This window comes from Anoplopoma fimbria, chromosome 2 (genome assembly GCF_027596085.1).
Source record: "Anoplopoma fimbria isolate UVic2021 breed Golden Eagle Sablefish chromosome 2, Afim_UVic_2022, whole genome shotgun sequence".
Lineage (NCBI taxonomy): Eukaryota > Metazoa > Chordata > Actinopteri > Perciformes > Anoplopomatidae > Anoplopoma > Anoplopoma fimbria.
Genome location: NC_072450.1, coordinates 1292821 through 1311534, shown reverse-complemented (window position 1 = coordinate 1311534; position 18714 = coordinate 1292821). Strand labels below are relative to the sequence as shown.

At 46.5% G+C, this 18714-nt stretch overlaps 2 protein-coding genes and 1 pseudogene across 2 annotated transcripts; 1 reads left to right on the top strand and 2 right to left on the bottom strand.

Annotated features, from left to right (window-relative positions):
* Nucleotides 1-3091: 3091 nt before the first annotated feature.
* LOC129105063 (uncharacterized) lies at nt 3092-7840 on the bottom strand. The gene is made up of 8 exons (XM_054615941.1): nt 7748-7840; nt 5279-5504; nt 5060-5164; nt 4655-4864; nt 4004-4339; nt 3449-3797; nt 3298-3355; nt 3092-3169 (listed from the first exon to the last, which is right to left on the bottom strand). The coding sequence occupies exons 1-8, from the start codon at nt 7838-7840 to the stop codon at nt 3092-3094; spliced, it is 1455 nt and encodes a 484-aa protein (XP_054471916.1).
* Nucleotides 7841-12586: 4746 nt separating this feature from the next.
* Nucleotides 12587-14305, top strand: LOC129105045 (uncharacterized; annotated as a pseudogene).
* A 2513-nt stretch (nt 14306-16818) lies between these two features.
* On the bottom strand, nt 16819-18479 carry LOC129108227 (sialoadhesin-like; the record flags this gene model as incomplete). Its single annotated transcript, XM_054619944.1, is given in 5 exon segments — nt 16819-17010; nt 17091-17148; nt 17242-17590; nt 17781-18116; nt 18432-18479. Coding segments are annotated over 4 exon segments (588 nt in total). The 3' UTR covers nt 16819-16959.
* Between the last annotated feature and the right edge of the window lie 235 nt (nt 18480-18714).

Here is an 18714-nt window from a genome sequence, read left to right as displayed (position 1 = left end):
TGCACACATTGATATTCTCCTAAGAAAGCCAAAACCTCACTTTTACTTTCTTAAATATTCAAGTTTGAGGTTTATTAACATTTTGGATTGACCGAGAGCACTGTAGTTGTTCAATAATAAAATTAATCCACAAAAACAAGTATTAACACAGTAAAGAATATGAAATAAGTAAAACAAGTAAAAAATCCCAAATAACTTAAATATTATACAGACAAATAATTGTAGTATTGTACAGTGTATTACACATATTGTTACATTTCACAGATTTATATAGTTGTTTTTTAGTGATGTGTGGTCTACTGGGAGCAGAGCTGGTTGTGCAGCCTGACAGCAGCAGGAAGGAAGGACCTGCAGTACCTCTCCTTCACCACCGGGGGTGAAGCAGCCGGTGGTGAAGGAGCTGCACAGAGCTGCCAGGGTGTCCTGCATGGGGGGGGAGGTGTTGTTCATCAGGGATGACAGCTTGGCCATCACCCTCCTGTCTCCCACCACCTCCACCGTATCCAATGGACACCCCAGCACACTGCTGGCCTTCTTAACCAGTTAGTTAAGTTTGTTCCTGTCGGCTGTCGAGATGCTGCTGCTCCAGCAGACCACTGCACAGAAGATGGCTGATGCCACCACAGAGTCAGAAAAGGTCCTCAGGAGTGCTGCCTGCACAGTGCTCCGCTACAGCTAGGCCATTCAATCAAAAGTAAAGCTTTTAATAACTTTTCATCTTCAGATCATCCTGGCCAAATTTGAATTCGATTGCATGAATTCTCTAGGAGGAGTTTGTTAAAGTTCAATGCCTGAAAACAATGAAAATTGCCTAACAATACAGAAAATTATCAAATCTTTTTTTTTTGTCTCTGTTTTTAACATGTAAAGTGCCTTTGAGTACCTTTTAAAGTGCTATAAAAATAAAATGTATTATTATTATTACTGTAGCGCCCCCTATTGGATGAATTGAAGGAACATTTCAGGGTATGTTACAGGATGCAATGCCGGTTTTCAAGTCGTGTGTTGTTGTACAAAGCCACGCCCCTATTATATTCACTAATCCATATCTTGTAAACGCAATGAGATATCAACAAGCTTTTTATAACTGTTGATGATATTGATCGATTGATAACACACATACTTTATTTTAAGTCTACATGTGATACATGTGCCTACCAAATGTCATACATCTAGGTGACTCTAATGCATTAAAACCATATGAGATAACTACATTTTTGACTTTAAACGTGTGTGCCAAGTTTCTTGTGTTTCGAGCATTTTTAATCTGAGAATTAAAATGAATGCGTCACCATGGCAACAATGCGTCGCCACGGCAACAAATGCTTTGTGGGCTGGCATTATGAACTTCTTACATTTGTGTGGAACAAATTTGAGGTGGATCTGGTTTACCTACTAATTGTGGCAAGCCAAAGTATAGCATCAGTAACTTCCTGTTATCAGAAGGTGGCGCTATGACTATCATTCTAAATTTGACTGTAGATGTCTTCAGGCCCGGAGTCTATTCAAACATGTGAAATATGGAAAAGGTCTTTGGATAAAAGCGTCTAATGTAATGTCTGACCTCGTGGAGTCGAGTTACATCAGTTTATTTGTTCATGGCGAAGGATCGAAATTTGCCGAGCCGCCACATCGCCGCCGTTAAACGAATCCTTACAATCTTCACAATGAAGCATTATCAAGGTCTTAAGGCTTTTCTGACTAAATTTAAGAGGGATCTGATTAATTATGGACATTATTATTAAGTTTATTAATTATTATTATTTGTGACGAGGAGGATGTAAGAGTACACAACATGTAACTTCCTGTTGCCACTAGGTGGCGCTATTACTATGATTCTAAATTGTCATAAAGATGTCTTCAGGGTCAGGATGGCATGACATATGAGAAAGTTTGAGCATATTAGACAATGTACGGCCGAGTTATAACAACTTCCTGTTCCATGGCGAATGGTGTGTTTTGGAAGCGACACCATGGATACATAGTTTGATAACGTTTTGATCTTTTGATAACTTTTGAATGCAAAGTTCTTAAGATCATACTGACCGAATTTGAAGTCAATCGGGTTAAATCTCTAAGAGGAGTTCATTAAAGTACGTCACCTTCAAATGGTCAAAAAAGTCATAAAATTCAAAATGGCCGACTTCCTGTTGGGTTTAGGGCATACGTCTAACGTACGTCCCATCATGTTACATATACCTACCAAATTTCACGCAGCTAGGTGAAACGCAGCGTTGGGGATAGTCAAAAGGGGGCGCTAGTGTACGTTTATCCCAAGCACCTCTTTTCCCTGTTGGAAGACGCCAAATACATTCGTAGAACAATAGGTCCTCCGCTCTGACTACGTCAGTGCTCGGGCCCTAAATATAAATTGACAGTATGTTTAAGAGGACGAGCCCCTGAAGGACTACACACATTGATGGAAATGAGAAGTACACATTTATGTATTTATTAAATTTAATGTAAGCAGTGCATTCATGCAGAACGGGGAGGAGACAGTTTAACTGGAATCACTTATCAGTGGAATCATGAACAAGTGATTTCAGATAATCAATTGAATGTAGTTGATGAGGACTGAGGACAGTGTTGCTCACCTAATCAGAAAGAAGACAATGAGGAGTATGAAAACCAGGAGATCAGCACAGACGTTCAAACTGAAGACATTTTAAAAGGTCACATTTAATATCAGTACATTTTAAATCATTTTACACCCTGTCCAACGTTCTATCCACAGAGTCTCTAAAAGAGAGGACACCATCATGTGTAACAACCCATCAGGGAAAATACAAGTTAAACTAAGTAGCCTAGCTAACATATTACTGTTTGCTGTGAGCTGAGCCATCTAAGTTACTGCGTCACACTGAAGCTAATAGCTGAGTTAAATTGAAAATATATATATTAAGCAAGGTTCATGGGCAATGTGTGTTTAGACCAGAGATGTCTGGTCTGCAGCTCTCAGTCTATCAGATGGAGAAATAATATAGATAATATGTAACACTGCTGCTCGTCCTCATGAGCAAGGTGACAAAGTAGAGGGACTCATCAGTAAAGACAACAGATGTTCACTCAGTGGTCCTGTTGGGTCTGAAGTTCACAGCAGCGTAGAGCACATGATCCGGTTCTGGATCTGGATGTGGCCGGACTCTGCTGTAGACCAGATGATTCTAATCTGTTGGTGGAGCTGAGACCTCCTCATACACAGGACCAGGGTTTAACTGATGAGGAGACAAATAACTTCACTTTATACTGAACTTCAGTGTTTTTTATTGTAGCAGAGTCTTTAGCTCCAGTCTTTACCTGCTCCATGTGGACTGAGGTTTCAGTTGTTGGAGGTTGACCTGAAGTCCTCTTCTTTCTGATTCATAAAATGAATAAATATGTGAATGAATAAGAGCTTTCAGCTTGTAGATTAAATGTGGTTGGTCTGAAACAGAGGACAGTTGCTCACCTGATCCAGCAGAAGACAGAGAGGGGTATTATAACCAGGAGAGCAGCACGGACTCCTGCAGCTGCTGCTGGTGTCCATTGTCCTCTTTTACTCTGGACAGTGAGAGTCTTTACATGAGAGCTGATGTTGTTGTGGCTTCTGACAGCACAGGAGTAGTTTCCTGCATGCTGACTGCTGACCGGGTCCAGAACCAGGTGTTTGTTGTGGTTCTCTGTCGGGGTCAGAGGTCGACTGTTGAAGAACCAGATGTAGTTTGTGTTGTCAGTCAGAGGACAGCTGGTACTGCAGGTCAGTGTGACTCTCTGGTCCTCTGTCACCACTGCAGAAGGACTCAACTCCACTTTCAGGCCTGGAAGATGTTTAGAGAGGCAGTAGATGTAAAAAAAAAAAAAAAAAAAAAAGGGCATTTTACTAGAGATTGTTTTTCACTACGTCTGTGCAGTCCTATAAGGCATGAATGAAGCATTTTAGGACTTTAACAGGAAGTAAAAGAAATGGTTCCGAAGTTTATACATGAGCTAAAACAGAGAAAGTCAACATAATGTTGAGAGTTACCTGTGACAACCAGAGTGACTCCAGGTGAATCAGACCGTACCCATCTATGGTCATCTTGGAGTGTGAATGTGTATTCTGCTGAGTCATCCTTCTTCAGGTTACTGATTGTCAGGATGTGTTGGTTCTTCATGTTGTCATGATACTTCACACCACCTTCAGCTTTAAGTGGCTCTTTAACGTCTTCCTTCACTCTCCTCTTTATTTTAAACCATAATTTAGACGTTGGTTGATAGTTGGGATAAGAATATTCACTAGAGATGTTGACTGAAGAACCTTCCAGAGCACAGATTCTCCTGCTGACATAATTCACACTCCAACAGTTCTGATCATAAACACCTGAAATAAAGATGAAAGACAACAATCAGTTTCAGTTTAAGAACCTTCTGAACAAGATGTTTGAATCAACTCTACAACTAAAGCCTAGACATGAAAATCTGTTGAATCAACACGTCTCATCAAAATCAAACATGAATTCTCACAGCTGATGTTTACCACTTCATAACAACTGCTTTATACTGGAAAGGCTTTCTGTTATTTTGTCCACATCCTGTGACGTTTAATCAGTATATAAATCATCATATTTATCATTATTTGTACACCATTAACACAAATATCCATTTTATAAGTTAGGACAAACTTTAAGTTACTCACAGACTTCAGCAGAGTGCAGATCCTCCAGGCCTTTTACAGCACAGGAGAAACTTTCAGCAGAATAGAAGTAAACTTCCATCTGTTGTTCATGATGATATTTAACTCTACGTCTGCTCAGATACCATGTAAAGTCAGTTAGAGGACAGCTGGTGTTACAGGTCAGTGTGACATAGTTTGGGTTGGCTGTAGGACTCCTTTGAACATGTAATTCTGTTGGGAGATAAACATTTTTCCTGAATGATATTAAATCAGTTTATTACAAAACCAACATTATTAGATATAAACTCAAAGACTGGTTAATCCAGAAAGAGAAAAAAAAATACAATTCATGAAAGAAAACAGAAAAAGTTGTGACTTTAAAAGGATGAGAGGTGTGTTTGTGTGTAAGTGTTTGAGAAACTCCACCTGTTGGATATGTGATGGAGCAGGGCTCCTCCTCTGATGTCTGCTTATTAGAACACATTGTCCCTTTAGCATAGGTCACCTTAAAGCAGCTCCGTGTGACAGAATCTGGACAAAAGAAATGACATTCAGTGTTTTTATTGGTGATTGTATCTGTTGAAGGTGTAACCCATTAATCCAGATGTTTCATCCTATAACAAGGAGCTAAATGTTGTCACTCACCCACTGAGACTTCAGGGGCTCTGAGGTCCTCGTAGCCTTTGATAGCACAGGAGTATCTGACTGCTTCCTCACTGCTGACCAGCTGTTGGTACCAGGGAGACCAGTCCTGATAGAGGACCTCTCTGTTCTGGTACCAGATGTAGACTGCAGGCTCTTCAGTCAGAGGACAGCTGCTGCTACATATCAGTGCTACTGTCTGTCCGTCTGTGGTGGGAATCACCTTCACCTGCAGGTCTGGATGGTCATGTGTGACATGACATTTAAATATATATATATATATATATATATATATAAAGATTCTTAAAGTAATAAATACTGACAGTCACTGTACCTGCTACATGGAGTTCAGTTCTATAGAACCAGCAGTTTGATGGGTCGTCTGCATTCTCTCTGCAGCAGTAAACATTCTCATCTCTGTCTGTTAGATCTTTGATTGTTAGAGTTGGACGACTTTCATCAGACATGTTGTACGTTACACGTTTTCCGTCTGCAGACAGTTCATTCTGAACATACTTGGAGACGTTCCAGTGTTCAGTGTACCATTTGTATCTTGAAGTGGGATGTAGAGCTGAGCAGGGCAGATCCACTGATGAACCTTTTAAAGCACAGATGCTGTTTGTTTGTCCCTGAACACCTTTAACAGAAGATTTTATCAATAAACATCTTTTTATAACATTCTTCTTTACACTGATCAGTCAATGCTGCTAGTATAAAAGAGTAAATGATCCTACTGATATACTTTAATGCATCAAACAGCACATATCAGCAGAATAAACAATCATCTTTTCTTTAATGAATAATAAAAAGCTGCTGTCCATTCCTAAAACCTTTGAACAGTTCCCAGTTGGTGAGTATTACTGTATATAAGAAAGGATTAGCAGTCATTCATACCTGAGATGAACAGGATGAAACCCAGAAACACACATCCAGCTTCTGCCAACAACATGGCTGTTGTAGTCTTCAGCTTCTAATCAGAGAGTTGATCTTATAATTTAACGACCTTATTCCAACTGCTGTGTTTATGAAAACTCATAAAACACAGAGAATATCGCTGAGTGGTCAAAATCAACAGCAGTCTTCTTACAGAGACAGAATGGACTGTTGGTCAGTGTGACGGAGGCTGGCAGATAAACTGCATTCAACTCTGACACCTAAAGAAACACTTCCTTCCTCTTTATCATTAATAGTTCAAAGGAAACGTGTAGAGCAGCATTTATCTGATATGACCTCATATTTAGTCATTAAGACCTTTGACTTCATCTTCACTCTGTATTCGATCTAAATGATCATTGTTTAGTATTTTACATAGTGACATAGTGTATTCATGCAACATGCAGCAGGAGCCTGTTATTTGATATTTTCATCTAAAAGTTGTTAAAATTCCCAGAGTGAGAGCAGAGAAATGTGAAGCTGTCTGTGGTTGTTTTGTGTTGGAAATATCAACTGCAGACTAAAATATCTACATTCTTTAGGTTTCAGTGGAAGGTATATCTGTGTGTCGTCTGCGTAGCAATGAAAATAGACATCATGACGTTTGATGATTTGACCTAGGGGGAGCATGTATATGGAAAATAAAATTGGACCTAAAATAGAACCTTGCGGAACACCACAGGTAATGTTAGAAGTAGAAGATGAGTCATTACCTATGGTGACCGAGTGGGTTCTGTCAGTGAGGTAAGAATAAAACCAACTAAGTGCAGAGTCCTTGATGCCAACCCAGTTCTTAAGACGGTTGATTAAAATGGCATGGTCTACCATGTCAAAGGCTGCACTTAGGTCCAAAAGGATTAAAATCGAGCTCCCCCCTGTCAGCTGCTAAAAGGAGGTCATTGGACACCTTGAGGAGGGCGGTTTCTGTACTGTGTAAAGCTCTAAAACCTGACTGAAACTTCTCAAACACATCATTAAGACCCATAAACGCTAGAAGTTGGGTTGAAACAACTTTCTCTAAAACTTTTGATAAAAACGGAAGTTTAGAAATAGGCCGGAAATTGTTAAGAACCGAGGGATCAAGATTCGGTTTCTTTAAAAGTGGTTGGACCAGCCTCCCTGGAGTAAACTTTCCCTGAAGAGCTTTTTACCTACCTCAACGACCTCCGCCAGGCATATGGACGAGTCTTCCCCTGAGTCTTCAGACTCACTTCCACAGAGGATGTGTTGGTCGGGTTCAGGAGTTCCTCAAAGTGTTCTTTCCACCGCTCGACAATATCCCCAGTCCGGGTCTGCAGTTCTGGATCCTTTCCAGACTGCGTTGTCTCGCCGGCTTTCCAGACTGCGCCTGTCTCGCCGGCTTTCTGGCTGCTGCCTCTACCTCTTGTCCCGCCGGCTTTCCAGCTGACGCCTGTCCAGTCGGCGTTCAGGCCGACCTCTGACCCTAGGCGTTCCGGCCGACTCCTGACCCTTCGGCGATCCGGCCGACTCCTGTCCCGTCGGCGTTCCGGCCGACTCCTGTCCCGTCGGCGTCCCGGCCGACTCCTGGTTGAGCAGCTCCCGGCCGACTCCTGGTTCAGCAGTTCCGGCCGAGTCCTGTCCCGTCGGCGTTCCGGCCGGCTCCTGTTCCATCGGCGTTCCGGCCGACTCCTGTCCCGTCGGCGTTCCGACCGACTCCTGACCCGTCGCCGTCCCGGCCGACTCCTGACCAGTCACCGTTCAGGCTGACTCTTGACGCATCGGCGCCCCTGCCGATTCCTGTTCCATCGGCGTTCCGGCCGACTCCTGTCCCGTCGGCGTTCCGACCGACTCCTGACCCTCGCCGTCCCGGCCGACTCCTGACCAGTCACCGTTCAGGCTGACTCTTGACGCATCGGCGCCCCTGCCGATTCCTGTTCCGTCGGCATTCCTGCCGACTCCTGACGCATCGGCGCCCCTGCCGACTCCTGTTCCATCGGCATCCCGGCCGACTCCTGTCCAGACGGCGTTCTGGCCGACTCCTGACCTGTCGGCGTTCCTGCCGTCTCCTGACCCTTCAGCGTTCCTGCCGACTCCTGACCCGTCGGCGCCCCGGTCGACTGTGCGCGTCTGGGTACCGGCTCAAGAGGCGGCGAAAACGCCTGCGACAATCGGACACCACGGGGTGGTGGGCCCACAGGGTGGCGGCACGATGTAGCTTTTTCGGGCTGGGCCTGCCCGGGCCCCATGTGCCAAGGCCCGGCCACCAGACGCTCGCCGGCAGCTCCCCTACCGGGTCTGGCTCCAGGAGGGTGCCCGGTTTCCTTTCCGGGCGAGGTGCCACTACCTTGCATCGTCCGATTCATTGAGGTTTTGTGAATCGCTCTTAGTCTGACCCCTCCCCGAGACCACTTTGCCTTGGGAGACCCTACCAGGAGCTATTGCCCCCGACAACACAGCTCTCGGGATCACTGGGGCACACAAACCCCTCCACCACGATAAGGTCGCGATTCATTGGAGGAGCAGACATGTATGTTAAAATCACCTAAGATAAGAATTTTGTCGTACTTTGATGTCACATGGGAAAGTAACTCCGCAAACTCTTGAATAAAAACACTGTTCGGCCTGGGTGGTCTGTAGATTATTAAAATGATCACTGGATCCTTTCCAGACTGCGCCTGTCTCGCCGGCTTTCCAGACTGCGGCTGTCTCGCCGGCTTTCCAGACTGCGCCTGTCTCGCCGGCTTTCTGGCCGCTGCCTCTACCTCTTGTCCCGCCAGCTTTCCAGCTGACGCCTGTCCAGTCGGCGTTCAGGCCGACCTCTGACCCTTCGGCGTTCCGGCCGACTCCTGACCCTTCGGCGATCCGGCCGACTCCTGTCCCGTCGGCGTTCCGGCCGACTCCCTGACCCGTCGCTGTCCCGGCCGACTCCTGACCAGTCACCGTTCAGGCTGAGTCTTGACGCATCGGCGCCCCTGCCGATTCCTGTTCCGTCGGCATTCCTGCCGACTCCTGACGCATCGGCGCCCCTGCCGACTCCTCTTCCGTCGGCGCCCCTGCCGACTCCTGTTCCGTCGGCGCCCCTGCCGACTCCTGTTCCGTCGGCATCCCGGCCGACTCCTGTCCAGACGGCGTTCTGGCCGACTCCTGAGCTGTCGGCGTTCCTGCCGTCTCCTGACCCTTCAGCGTTCCTGCCGACTCCTGACCCGTCGGCGCCCCGGTCGACTGTGCGCGTCTGGGTGCCGGCTCAAGAGGCGGCGAACGCCTGCGACAATCGGACACCACGTCCAATAGTTAGATGTATTTTTGTTGTGTGGAGTGCGTGACGCTGGAGATTAATGTTCAGCAAAAATTCCAACACTTCCTGTATCCACGATAAAGCCGAAGTGAACACAGAAAACGCATTATGTTGTTCTATATGTTCCTAGGAAGCCGCCTGGCCTTCGGAGGGCCTCTGAGTATCCAGTCAGCCAGACCAGGAAGGAGGCAGGGCAGAAGGAGAGGTCGGTTCCCCAAACTGCACGTCTCGCCGGAGGTCCGAGCCTACGTCTCGCCGGTTCCGGCTCCACGGGCACCGCCTGTCCCATCGGCGTCCCAGCCGATTCCTGTCCCGTCGGCGTTCCGGCCGACGCCTGCACCATCTCCTGTCCCGCCTGACCCTTCGGCGCTCTGGCCGACGCCTGCACCATCTCCTGTCCCAGCTGGGCCGCAGCAGAAAATGAACAAATGATTGTAGTGCCCCCTATTGGATGAATTGAAGGAACATTTCAGGTTATGTTACAGGATGCGATGCCTAAAAAGAGCAAAACTTTTGCACTCCAGTAGGACGACAGGTGCGTAGGAGAATACCTCAAGTAGACAATATAGAACAAAAACTCCTGCACACTGGCTTCTTCACTTGCGTATAAATGTATTTTGGTCACGACGTTTCGGTGTGTAGACCTTCATCAGGTTATTTTACATGGAAGTGAGGATGCATGCATTTAAATAGCATTTGGGGTTCGTAAATGGGTTGGTAGACCAATCTGATTGCCCCAATCACATGACATCCACAAATCAGAACCATGGACAAATAAACAATCAATTTACATCATATGTGGCACTAAAAGCCTATAAACATGAAAACATACACATAATATACATGAGGTATGTCTTCAATCAAAAACCACATAAAGATAAATATAGAAATTGTAGAAAGGCTATAATGCCGAGATCAATACTTTCCTATGTCTTTTGTAGGACAGGATTTTTAGGACTTTGCATAGGTTATCTTCTAAAGTCTGTCCCTAGAAAAGAAAAGAAAGGACAAAATATGTCACATTATAAAGAACGAGTGTTATACGTTTGAAATAAGTACATGAAAATCACAAACAGGATTGGTGACAATGGGCAGCCCTGGCGGAGGCCAACACGCACTGGGAACAAGCTCGACTTTGTGCCGAGTATCCGGACACAGCTCTCACTTTGGTCATACAAGGACCGAATGGCTCGTAGTAACGAACCAGGTACCCCATATTCCCGCAGTACCCCCACAGGACTCCCAGAGGGACACGGTCGAAGGCCTTCTCCAAGTCCACAAAACACGTGTAGACTGGATGAGCAAACTCCCATACACCCTCCAACAGACCTGTAAGGGTAAAGAGTTGGTCTGCTGTTCAACGTCCAGGGCGGAATCCGCATTGCTCCTCCTGAATCCGAGGTTCGACAATCGGACGGAGCCTCCTTTCCAGCACCCTGGAGTAAACTTTCCCAGGGAGGCTGAGCAGTGTGATACCCCTATAATTGGAGCACACTCTCCAGTCCCCCTTTTGAAAATGGGAACCACCACCCCGGTCTGCCACTCCACAGGCACTGTACCCGACTTCCACGAGACACTGAAGAGACGTGTCAACCAAGACAGCCCAACAATGTCCAGAGCCTTTAGCATCTCCGGTCGAATCTCATCCACTCCTGGCGCTTTGCCGCTGAAGAGCTTTTTAACTACCTCAACGACCTCCGCCAGGCATATGGACGAGTCTTCCCCTGAGTCTTCAGACTCTGCCTCTTCCACAGAGGACGTGTTGGTCGGGTTCAGGAGTTCCTCAAAGTGTTCTTTCCACCGCTCGACAATATCCCCAGTCCGGGTCTGTAGTTCTCCCCCTGCTGAGCACAGCCTGAGAAAAGCCCTGTTTCCCCTTTCTGAGTCGTCTCACGGTTTGCCAGAACTTCCTTGAGGCCAGTCGAAAGTCCTTCTCCATGGCCTCGCTGAACTCCTCCCACACCCGGGTTTTGCCTCAGGAACTACCGCAGCTGCAGCCCTTCTGGCCAACCGGTACCTGCCTGCTGATTCAGGAGACCCTCGGCCAACCAAGCCCGAATGGCCTCCTTCTTCAGCTTGACGGCCTCCTTCACCGCTGGTGTCCACCAGCGGGTTCTTGGATTGCCGCCACAACAGACACCGATCGCCTTCCGACCACAACTCCTAGCAGCAGCTTCCACAATGGAGGATTCCAGCTACCTCAGCTGCTCAGACAGCTCCAACAGCAGGGGCCCATAGCGGAGCAACCGGCCAAAACCTATTCTTTCCTCCTGTTTCTGCTCTTCCCCCTCCCTATCCCTACCCTTTTCCCGACCGCAGGCCCGAACTGGATTCAATTATCCTTCCGCAGGCCCGAACTGGATGACTACTTGTCGTTAATCCTAGACCTGGCCTTGAGGTTCGGCGGCAACGGTTTTACTCCTACCATGTCCTCTTCACATCCGAAGCCGCTGCTCGAGTGCAGCAGTTCAACCAGGGAACTTACTGGGGTACACTAGACCCCGAATTATATATGAGTCTTTGCAGCTCGCTCCTCCCTTAACTGCGAGTCCTGTGGCGCACCTTCCCATCCAGCCACCACATGCACCCCTGCCTTCCACAGCCGCTCCTAGAAGACGGAGCCCCACCAGTTACCGCAGCCTGCCTCCATCATTTCCCCCACCATCCATCATCCCAAAACCAGCCACCAACCAGCCAACAACCACCGACCCTCTCCCCAAAGGGGTAGACAGGAGAGGCAGACCAGTCCTCTTCCAGGGCGGGAGAATGGTCTGCAATAACTTCAACGATTTAGGATGCAGCACCTCTAGATGCCGCTTCCTCCACACCTGCTCCTTCTGCGGAGGTGCCCACTCCAGACCAACCTGTCCCCACAACCCCACCAAGCACAGCCTCTGTAAGTACCTCAATACACCAATCAAGGTCCAAGCTCTAGCTTCCGCCTTACAGAACCACCCAGACCGCCAGTTCACCAGCTTCCTAATACAAGGTTTCACACACGGCTTCCACCCAGGTTTGCAGGTTAAACCAGAACAGTCCTATACATGCCATAATTTGAAATCCGCCATCTCCGAGCCCGACATAGTTGACAAACTCCTGGCTCAGAAGTCAAAGACTCTTTCATGATCGGCCCTCTCCATAGCCCACCTTTCCCCATATTCAGAATCAGCCCCATCGGCATAGCTACTAGGAAATACTCAGGAAAAAAGAGACTTATAATAGACCTCTCATCCCCCCACGGCTCTTCCATCCCAAGCATCAATAGCCTAATCCCGAGCCCGGACTACTGCAGTACACCACAATCACCAACGCCGCATCCCTCATTCGCCTCGCAGGTCAAGGAGCCTGGTTGGCTAAAGCGGACATAATCAGCGCCTTCAAAGTTCTTCCGATCCACCCCGAATTCTGGCATCTTTTCGGCGTCCATTGGAAAGGCTCTTATTACTTTGCAGTGCGCTTGACCTTCGGGTGCAAGAGCAGCCCAAAAAATCTTTGACTGCTTATCCGAAGCTCTCTGCTGGATCCTGATCAACGTCCATAAACTTCCGTACGTCATCCACCTCTTAGATGACTTCCTCACCGTCACGCCACCTTCCTCACCCCCAGCACACGGCCTCAACACTTTAACCTCAGCGTTCAAGGAACTCGGCGTTCCTCTGTCTCCAGAGAAAACCGTAGGCCCCAGCACCTCCCTCGAATTCCTCGGCATCACCCTCGACTCAGTTTCACTCCAAGCGTCCCTACCTACCGAAAAAATCAATCGGATCTCCTTACTCATTTCAAATGACCTCCTGGCCCCCAAATGCACCAAACACCAACTCCTTTCACTGTTAGGCAGTGCTTAATTTGAGGGGGAGCAAGGGGACGGAAGCTCTGACTGCGCTCCGCCAGCTGGATCTGGATTTGTGTGTGAAAAATCAAATAATTAAATACATAAATTAAAGTTTGTTTCGTTTTAATATCTGGTTTTAATATCTGTCATGGTGATTTCTCAATTCTCCCATGAAACGAGATACTCAAAATATCTGGGCTAGCCTATTGCGGAAAAGGAGCGTGCACACCGTTCCATTTGATAGAGTTTGTTGAGCGTCGGTGGTAGAGTGTTCGTGTCACGGAGACAGGCGCGCGCCTGTGTGCCTGTGCCTGTGCGCTCCGGGAGCTCCCACTTGACAAATTAAGCACTGCTGTTAGGCCACCTCAACTATGCCATTCGCATCATCCCCCAAGGTTGATCCTTCTTGTCCCACCTCCTTTCAGTCGCCGCCTCTGTCCCAAATCTCCATGGCCACGCCTCCCTGGACAAAGCATGCAAAACGGAGCTAAAACTGTGGCACCAGTTCCTCTCCTCATGGAACGGCATCTCTTTATTTTACGATGACCACATCACCAAGCCGGAAGACATCCAGCTGTTCACAGACGCAGCCCCCTCCATCGGCTTCTACGGCAGCAAATGGTTTTCAGCCGAATGGCCGCACGAATTCTCATCCCTCACCCCTTCTTCGGCAATCTCTGAAATGTATCCGGTAGTCATAGCAGCCATTCTTTGGGGCCGTGAATGGTCCAAAAAGACAATCGCTTTACATTCAGACAACAGCGCCGTCGTAGACATCATCAACAAAGGACGGTCACATTGTCTAGACATAACGCAGTTCATGCGTAGACTCACCTTGGTTTCGGCCCAGCAACAATTCATCATCCGAGCCTATCACATCCCAGGTCACAAAAACTCCATAGCTGACTCACTTTCTCGTTTCTCTTTACAGAAATTCAGACGATTGGCGCCAGCCGCGGACCCTCTGCCAACTCCAGTCCCACCGTTTTCAGCCACCATCTTCAACTGACCCCGCTACTAGAACACCTAATCTCTGCCTCCCAAGACGCCATCCTCAACAGTGTCGCCCCCAGAACACTCATCATACCTCACCGGATGGAATAGCTTTAAAGCCTTCCACGCTTCCCTCGGCCTTCCATTCCCCTCACTCGACGTCCTGACCCTCACGAACTTCATCATGTTCGCCCATTCACTCCTCAAGATCAAGCCTTCCACTATACGGGTCTACATAAGCGGAATCAACTTCTTCGCCAAACTTTCCTCAGGCACTCCTTGTCCAGCTGCGTCCCACTCACACATCACCATGTTACTCAAAGGTCTCCGTAAAGCCGAACCACACCCTAAACGTCTGCCCCTCACCTCGGACCTCCTTACCCGCTGCATCCAAACACTCTGTTCAGGCTACCTATCTCCCTTCATGGACAAAGCATTGGAGTCCATGTTCTTGCTGGCCTTCTTCGGCTTCCTGCGCTGCTCGGAATTCACCGCTCAGAACTCTGACCACCATCCATCGCAACACGCCACCATGTCTGACATCTCCATCCACCATCCGGACACCATCATCTACCACCTCAAACGCAGCAAGACCAACCAGTCTGGTCCACCCCAGCCCATCTACATCTTTCGACTAAACTCATACCTAAGTCCATTCAAACCCATATGTGACTACATAAGTGTTACGGATTTAAAGTTCTAACTGGAGCCACAAACCACCAGGAAACAAGGTTGCAGTCACTTATGCCGTTTATTTTGCCAGGAAGTTATTTTGAAGGTTATTGCTGATCATGGTTCCATGGTTCTACATGAAGAAAGAAAGAGATTACAACATCTTGCTCAAATCATAATCTTACAAACAAATTAGATTCTAAGATGATCCATTCATCATCTGAAATATGTCATGAATCCAATAATAGAAATAAATTGCTACTTACATTGAAGGTAATTCAAAAGACACATGGAACACAGACACTATCATGGTGAAGGTGTTTGGAGACAAAGAGGAGGAAGTCCTCACCTAGGCCTCTATTTATAACATGGGAGGTTCTACCATAAGTGAAGTGAACATCTCTTGGTGCCTCTTGTGGAGAGGAGGGCAATCGGCCTGCAGTTTCTAACAATAAGCGCAAGATTAGCCAGCGGAACTTCTCCACAGGACCCGCTTTTCATCACAGAGACAGGCAAAGGGGCCACAAGAACCTGGTTTCACCACCACTTCCGCCAAATCCTCCATAAATCCGGTATACACCCGGAATATTACTCAGGCCACTCATTCCGCATCGGGGCCGCCTCCACTGCCTCAAGCCAAGGAATCCCCGACCACGTCATCAAGATCCTCGGCCGCTGGTCGTCCCCCGCTTACCTCACCTACATCCATTCCAACCTAAATGACATCAGAAATGCACATCGGCACCTGTCCTCTTGAAGCTGTCTTTTGGGGACTCTGCACCACCTGACCTTCCGGAGAGACAGCCCCCACCCAAGAGTCTCCAATCCCCCTGTTCCTGCCAGCCACCGGACACCATCGCTCTCCTCCCACCATCCGTCATCAACCTTCTTTACCCTCCCTGCTTCTCTACCCTACACCCCTCCTTCCCTTACCCTCATCCCTTCTTCCCACGACCCCTTCCCTACATCCCTTCATCCCTCGACCCTTATCCCTTCATCCCCTCATCCCTCCAACCCCTTCCCTAACCCATCCCTCTGACTCACATTCATAATAAATCAGTCATAACCTATCTCGTGATAAGCGTGGTCTTTGTTAGTGAACTTACATTTGTGTTTAACAAATTTGAGGTGGATCTGGTTTACCTACTAATTGTAGCAAGCCAAAGTATAGCATCAGTAACTTCCTGTTACCAGAAGGTGGCGGTATGTCTATCATTCAAAATTGGACTGTAGATGTCTTCAGGCCCGGAGTCTATTCAAACATGTGAAATATGGAAGATCTGACCTTGTGGAGTCGAGTTAAATCAGTTTATTCACTTATCACTGGATTCCTTGTTGGTGCAAACTGGTCAAAGACTTAAAATATGTGATCTTTACATGCTCAGTGTTGACTCAGTTTCAGGAGATTGACCTAATGTCCTCTTCTACCTAATCAGAAAGAAGACAATGAGGAGTATGAAAACCAGGAGATCAGCACAGACGTTCAAACGGAAGACATTTTAAAAGGTCACATTTAATATCAGTACATTTTAAATCATTTTACACCCTGTCCAACGTTCTATCCACAGAGTCTCTAAAAGAGAGGACACCATCATGTGTAACAACCCATCAGGGAAAATACAAGTTAAACTAAGTAGCCTAGCTAACATATTACTGTTTGCTGTGAGCTGAGCCATCTAAGTTACTGCGTCATACTGAAGCTAATAGCTGAGTTAAATTGAAAATATATGTATTAAGCAAGGTTCATGGGTAATGTGTGTTTAGACCAGAGATGTCTGGTCTGCAGCTCTCAGTCTATCAGATGGAGAAATAATATAGATAATATGTAACACTGCTGCTCGTCCTCATGAGCAAGGTGACAAAGTAGAGGGACTCATCAGTAAAGACAACAGATGTTCACTCAGTGGTCCTGTTGGGTCTGAAGTTCACAGCAGCGTAGAGCACATGATCCGGTTCTGGATCTGGATGTGGCCGGACTCTGCTGTAGACCAGATGATTCTAATCTGTTAGTGGAGCTGAGACCTCCTCATACACAGGACCAGGGTTTAACTGATGAGGAGACAAATAACTTCACTTTATACTGAACTTCATTTTTTTATTGTAGCAGAATCTTTAGCTCCAGTCTTTACCTGCTCCATGTTGACGTAGGTTTCAGTTGTTGGAGGTTGACCTGAAGTCCTCTTCTTTCTGATTCATAAAATGAATAAATATGTGAATGAATAAGAGCTTTCAGCTTGTAGATTAAATGTGGTTGGTCTGAAACAGAGGACAGTTGCTCACCTGATCCAGCAGAAGACAGAGAGGGGTATTATAACCAGGAGAGCAGCACGGACTCCTGCAGCTGCTGCTGGTGTCCATTGTCCTCTTTTACTCTGGACAGTGAGAGTCTTTACATGAGAGCTGATGTTGTTGTGGCTTCTGACAGCACAGGAGTAGTTTCCTGCATGCTGACTGCTGACCGGGTCCAGAACCAGGTGTTTGTTGTGGTTCTCTGTCGGGGTCAGAGGTCGACTGTTGAAGAACCAGATGTAGTTTGTGTTGTCAGTCAGAGGACAGCTGGTACTGCAGGTCAGTGTGACTCTCTGGTCCTCTGTCACCACTGCAGAAGGACTCAACTCCACTTTCAGGCCTGGAAGATGTTTAGAGAGGCAGTAGATGTAAAAAAAAGGGCATTTTACTAGAGATTGTTTTTCACTACGTCTGTGCAGTCCTATAAGGCATGAATGAAGCATTTTAGGACTTTAACAGGAAGTAAAAAAATGGTTCGAAGTTTATACATGAGCTAAAACAGAGAAAGTCAACATAATGTTGAGAGTTACCTGTGACAACCAGAGTGACTCCAGGTGAATCAGACCATACCCATCTATGGTCATCTAGGAGTGTGAATGTGTATTCTGCTGAGTCATCCTTCTTCAGGTTACTGATTGTCAGGATGTGTTGGTTCTTCATGTTGTCATGATACTTCACACGACCTTCAGCTTTAAGTGGCTCTTTAACGTCTTCCTTCACTCTTCTCTTTATTTTCAGCCATAATTTAGACGTTGGTTGATAGTTGGGATAAGAATATTCACTAGAGATGTTGACTGAAGAACCTTCCAGAGCACAGATTCTCCTGCTGACATAATTCCCACTCCAACAGTTCTCATCATAAACACCTGAAATAAAGATGAAAGACAACAATCAGTTTCACTTTAAGAACCTTCTGAACAAGATGTTTGAATCAACTCTACAACTAAAGCCTAGAAATGAAAATCTGTTGAATCAACACGTCTCATCAAAATCAAACATGAATTCTCACAGCTGATGTTTACCACTTCATAACAACTGCTTTATACTGGAAAGGGTTTCTGTTATTTTGTCCACATCCTGTGACGTTTAATCAGTATATAAATCATCATATTTATCATTATTTGTAGACCATTAACACAAATATCCATTTTATAAGTTAGGACAAACTTTAAGTTACTCACAGACTTCAGCAGAGTGCAGATCCTCCAGGCCTTTTACAGCACAGGAGACACTGTCAGCAGAAGAGAAGTAAACTACAAACTGTTGTTCATGATGATTTTCAACTATACGTCTGTTCTTATACCATGTAAAGTCAGTTAGAGGACAGCTGGTGTTACAGGTCAGTCTGACACTGTTTGGTTTGGCTGTAGGACTCCTTTGAACATGTAATTCTGTTGGGAGATAAACATTTTCATAAATGATATGAAATCAGTTTATTACAAAGCCAACATTATTAGATATAAA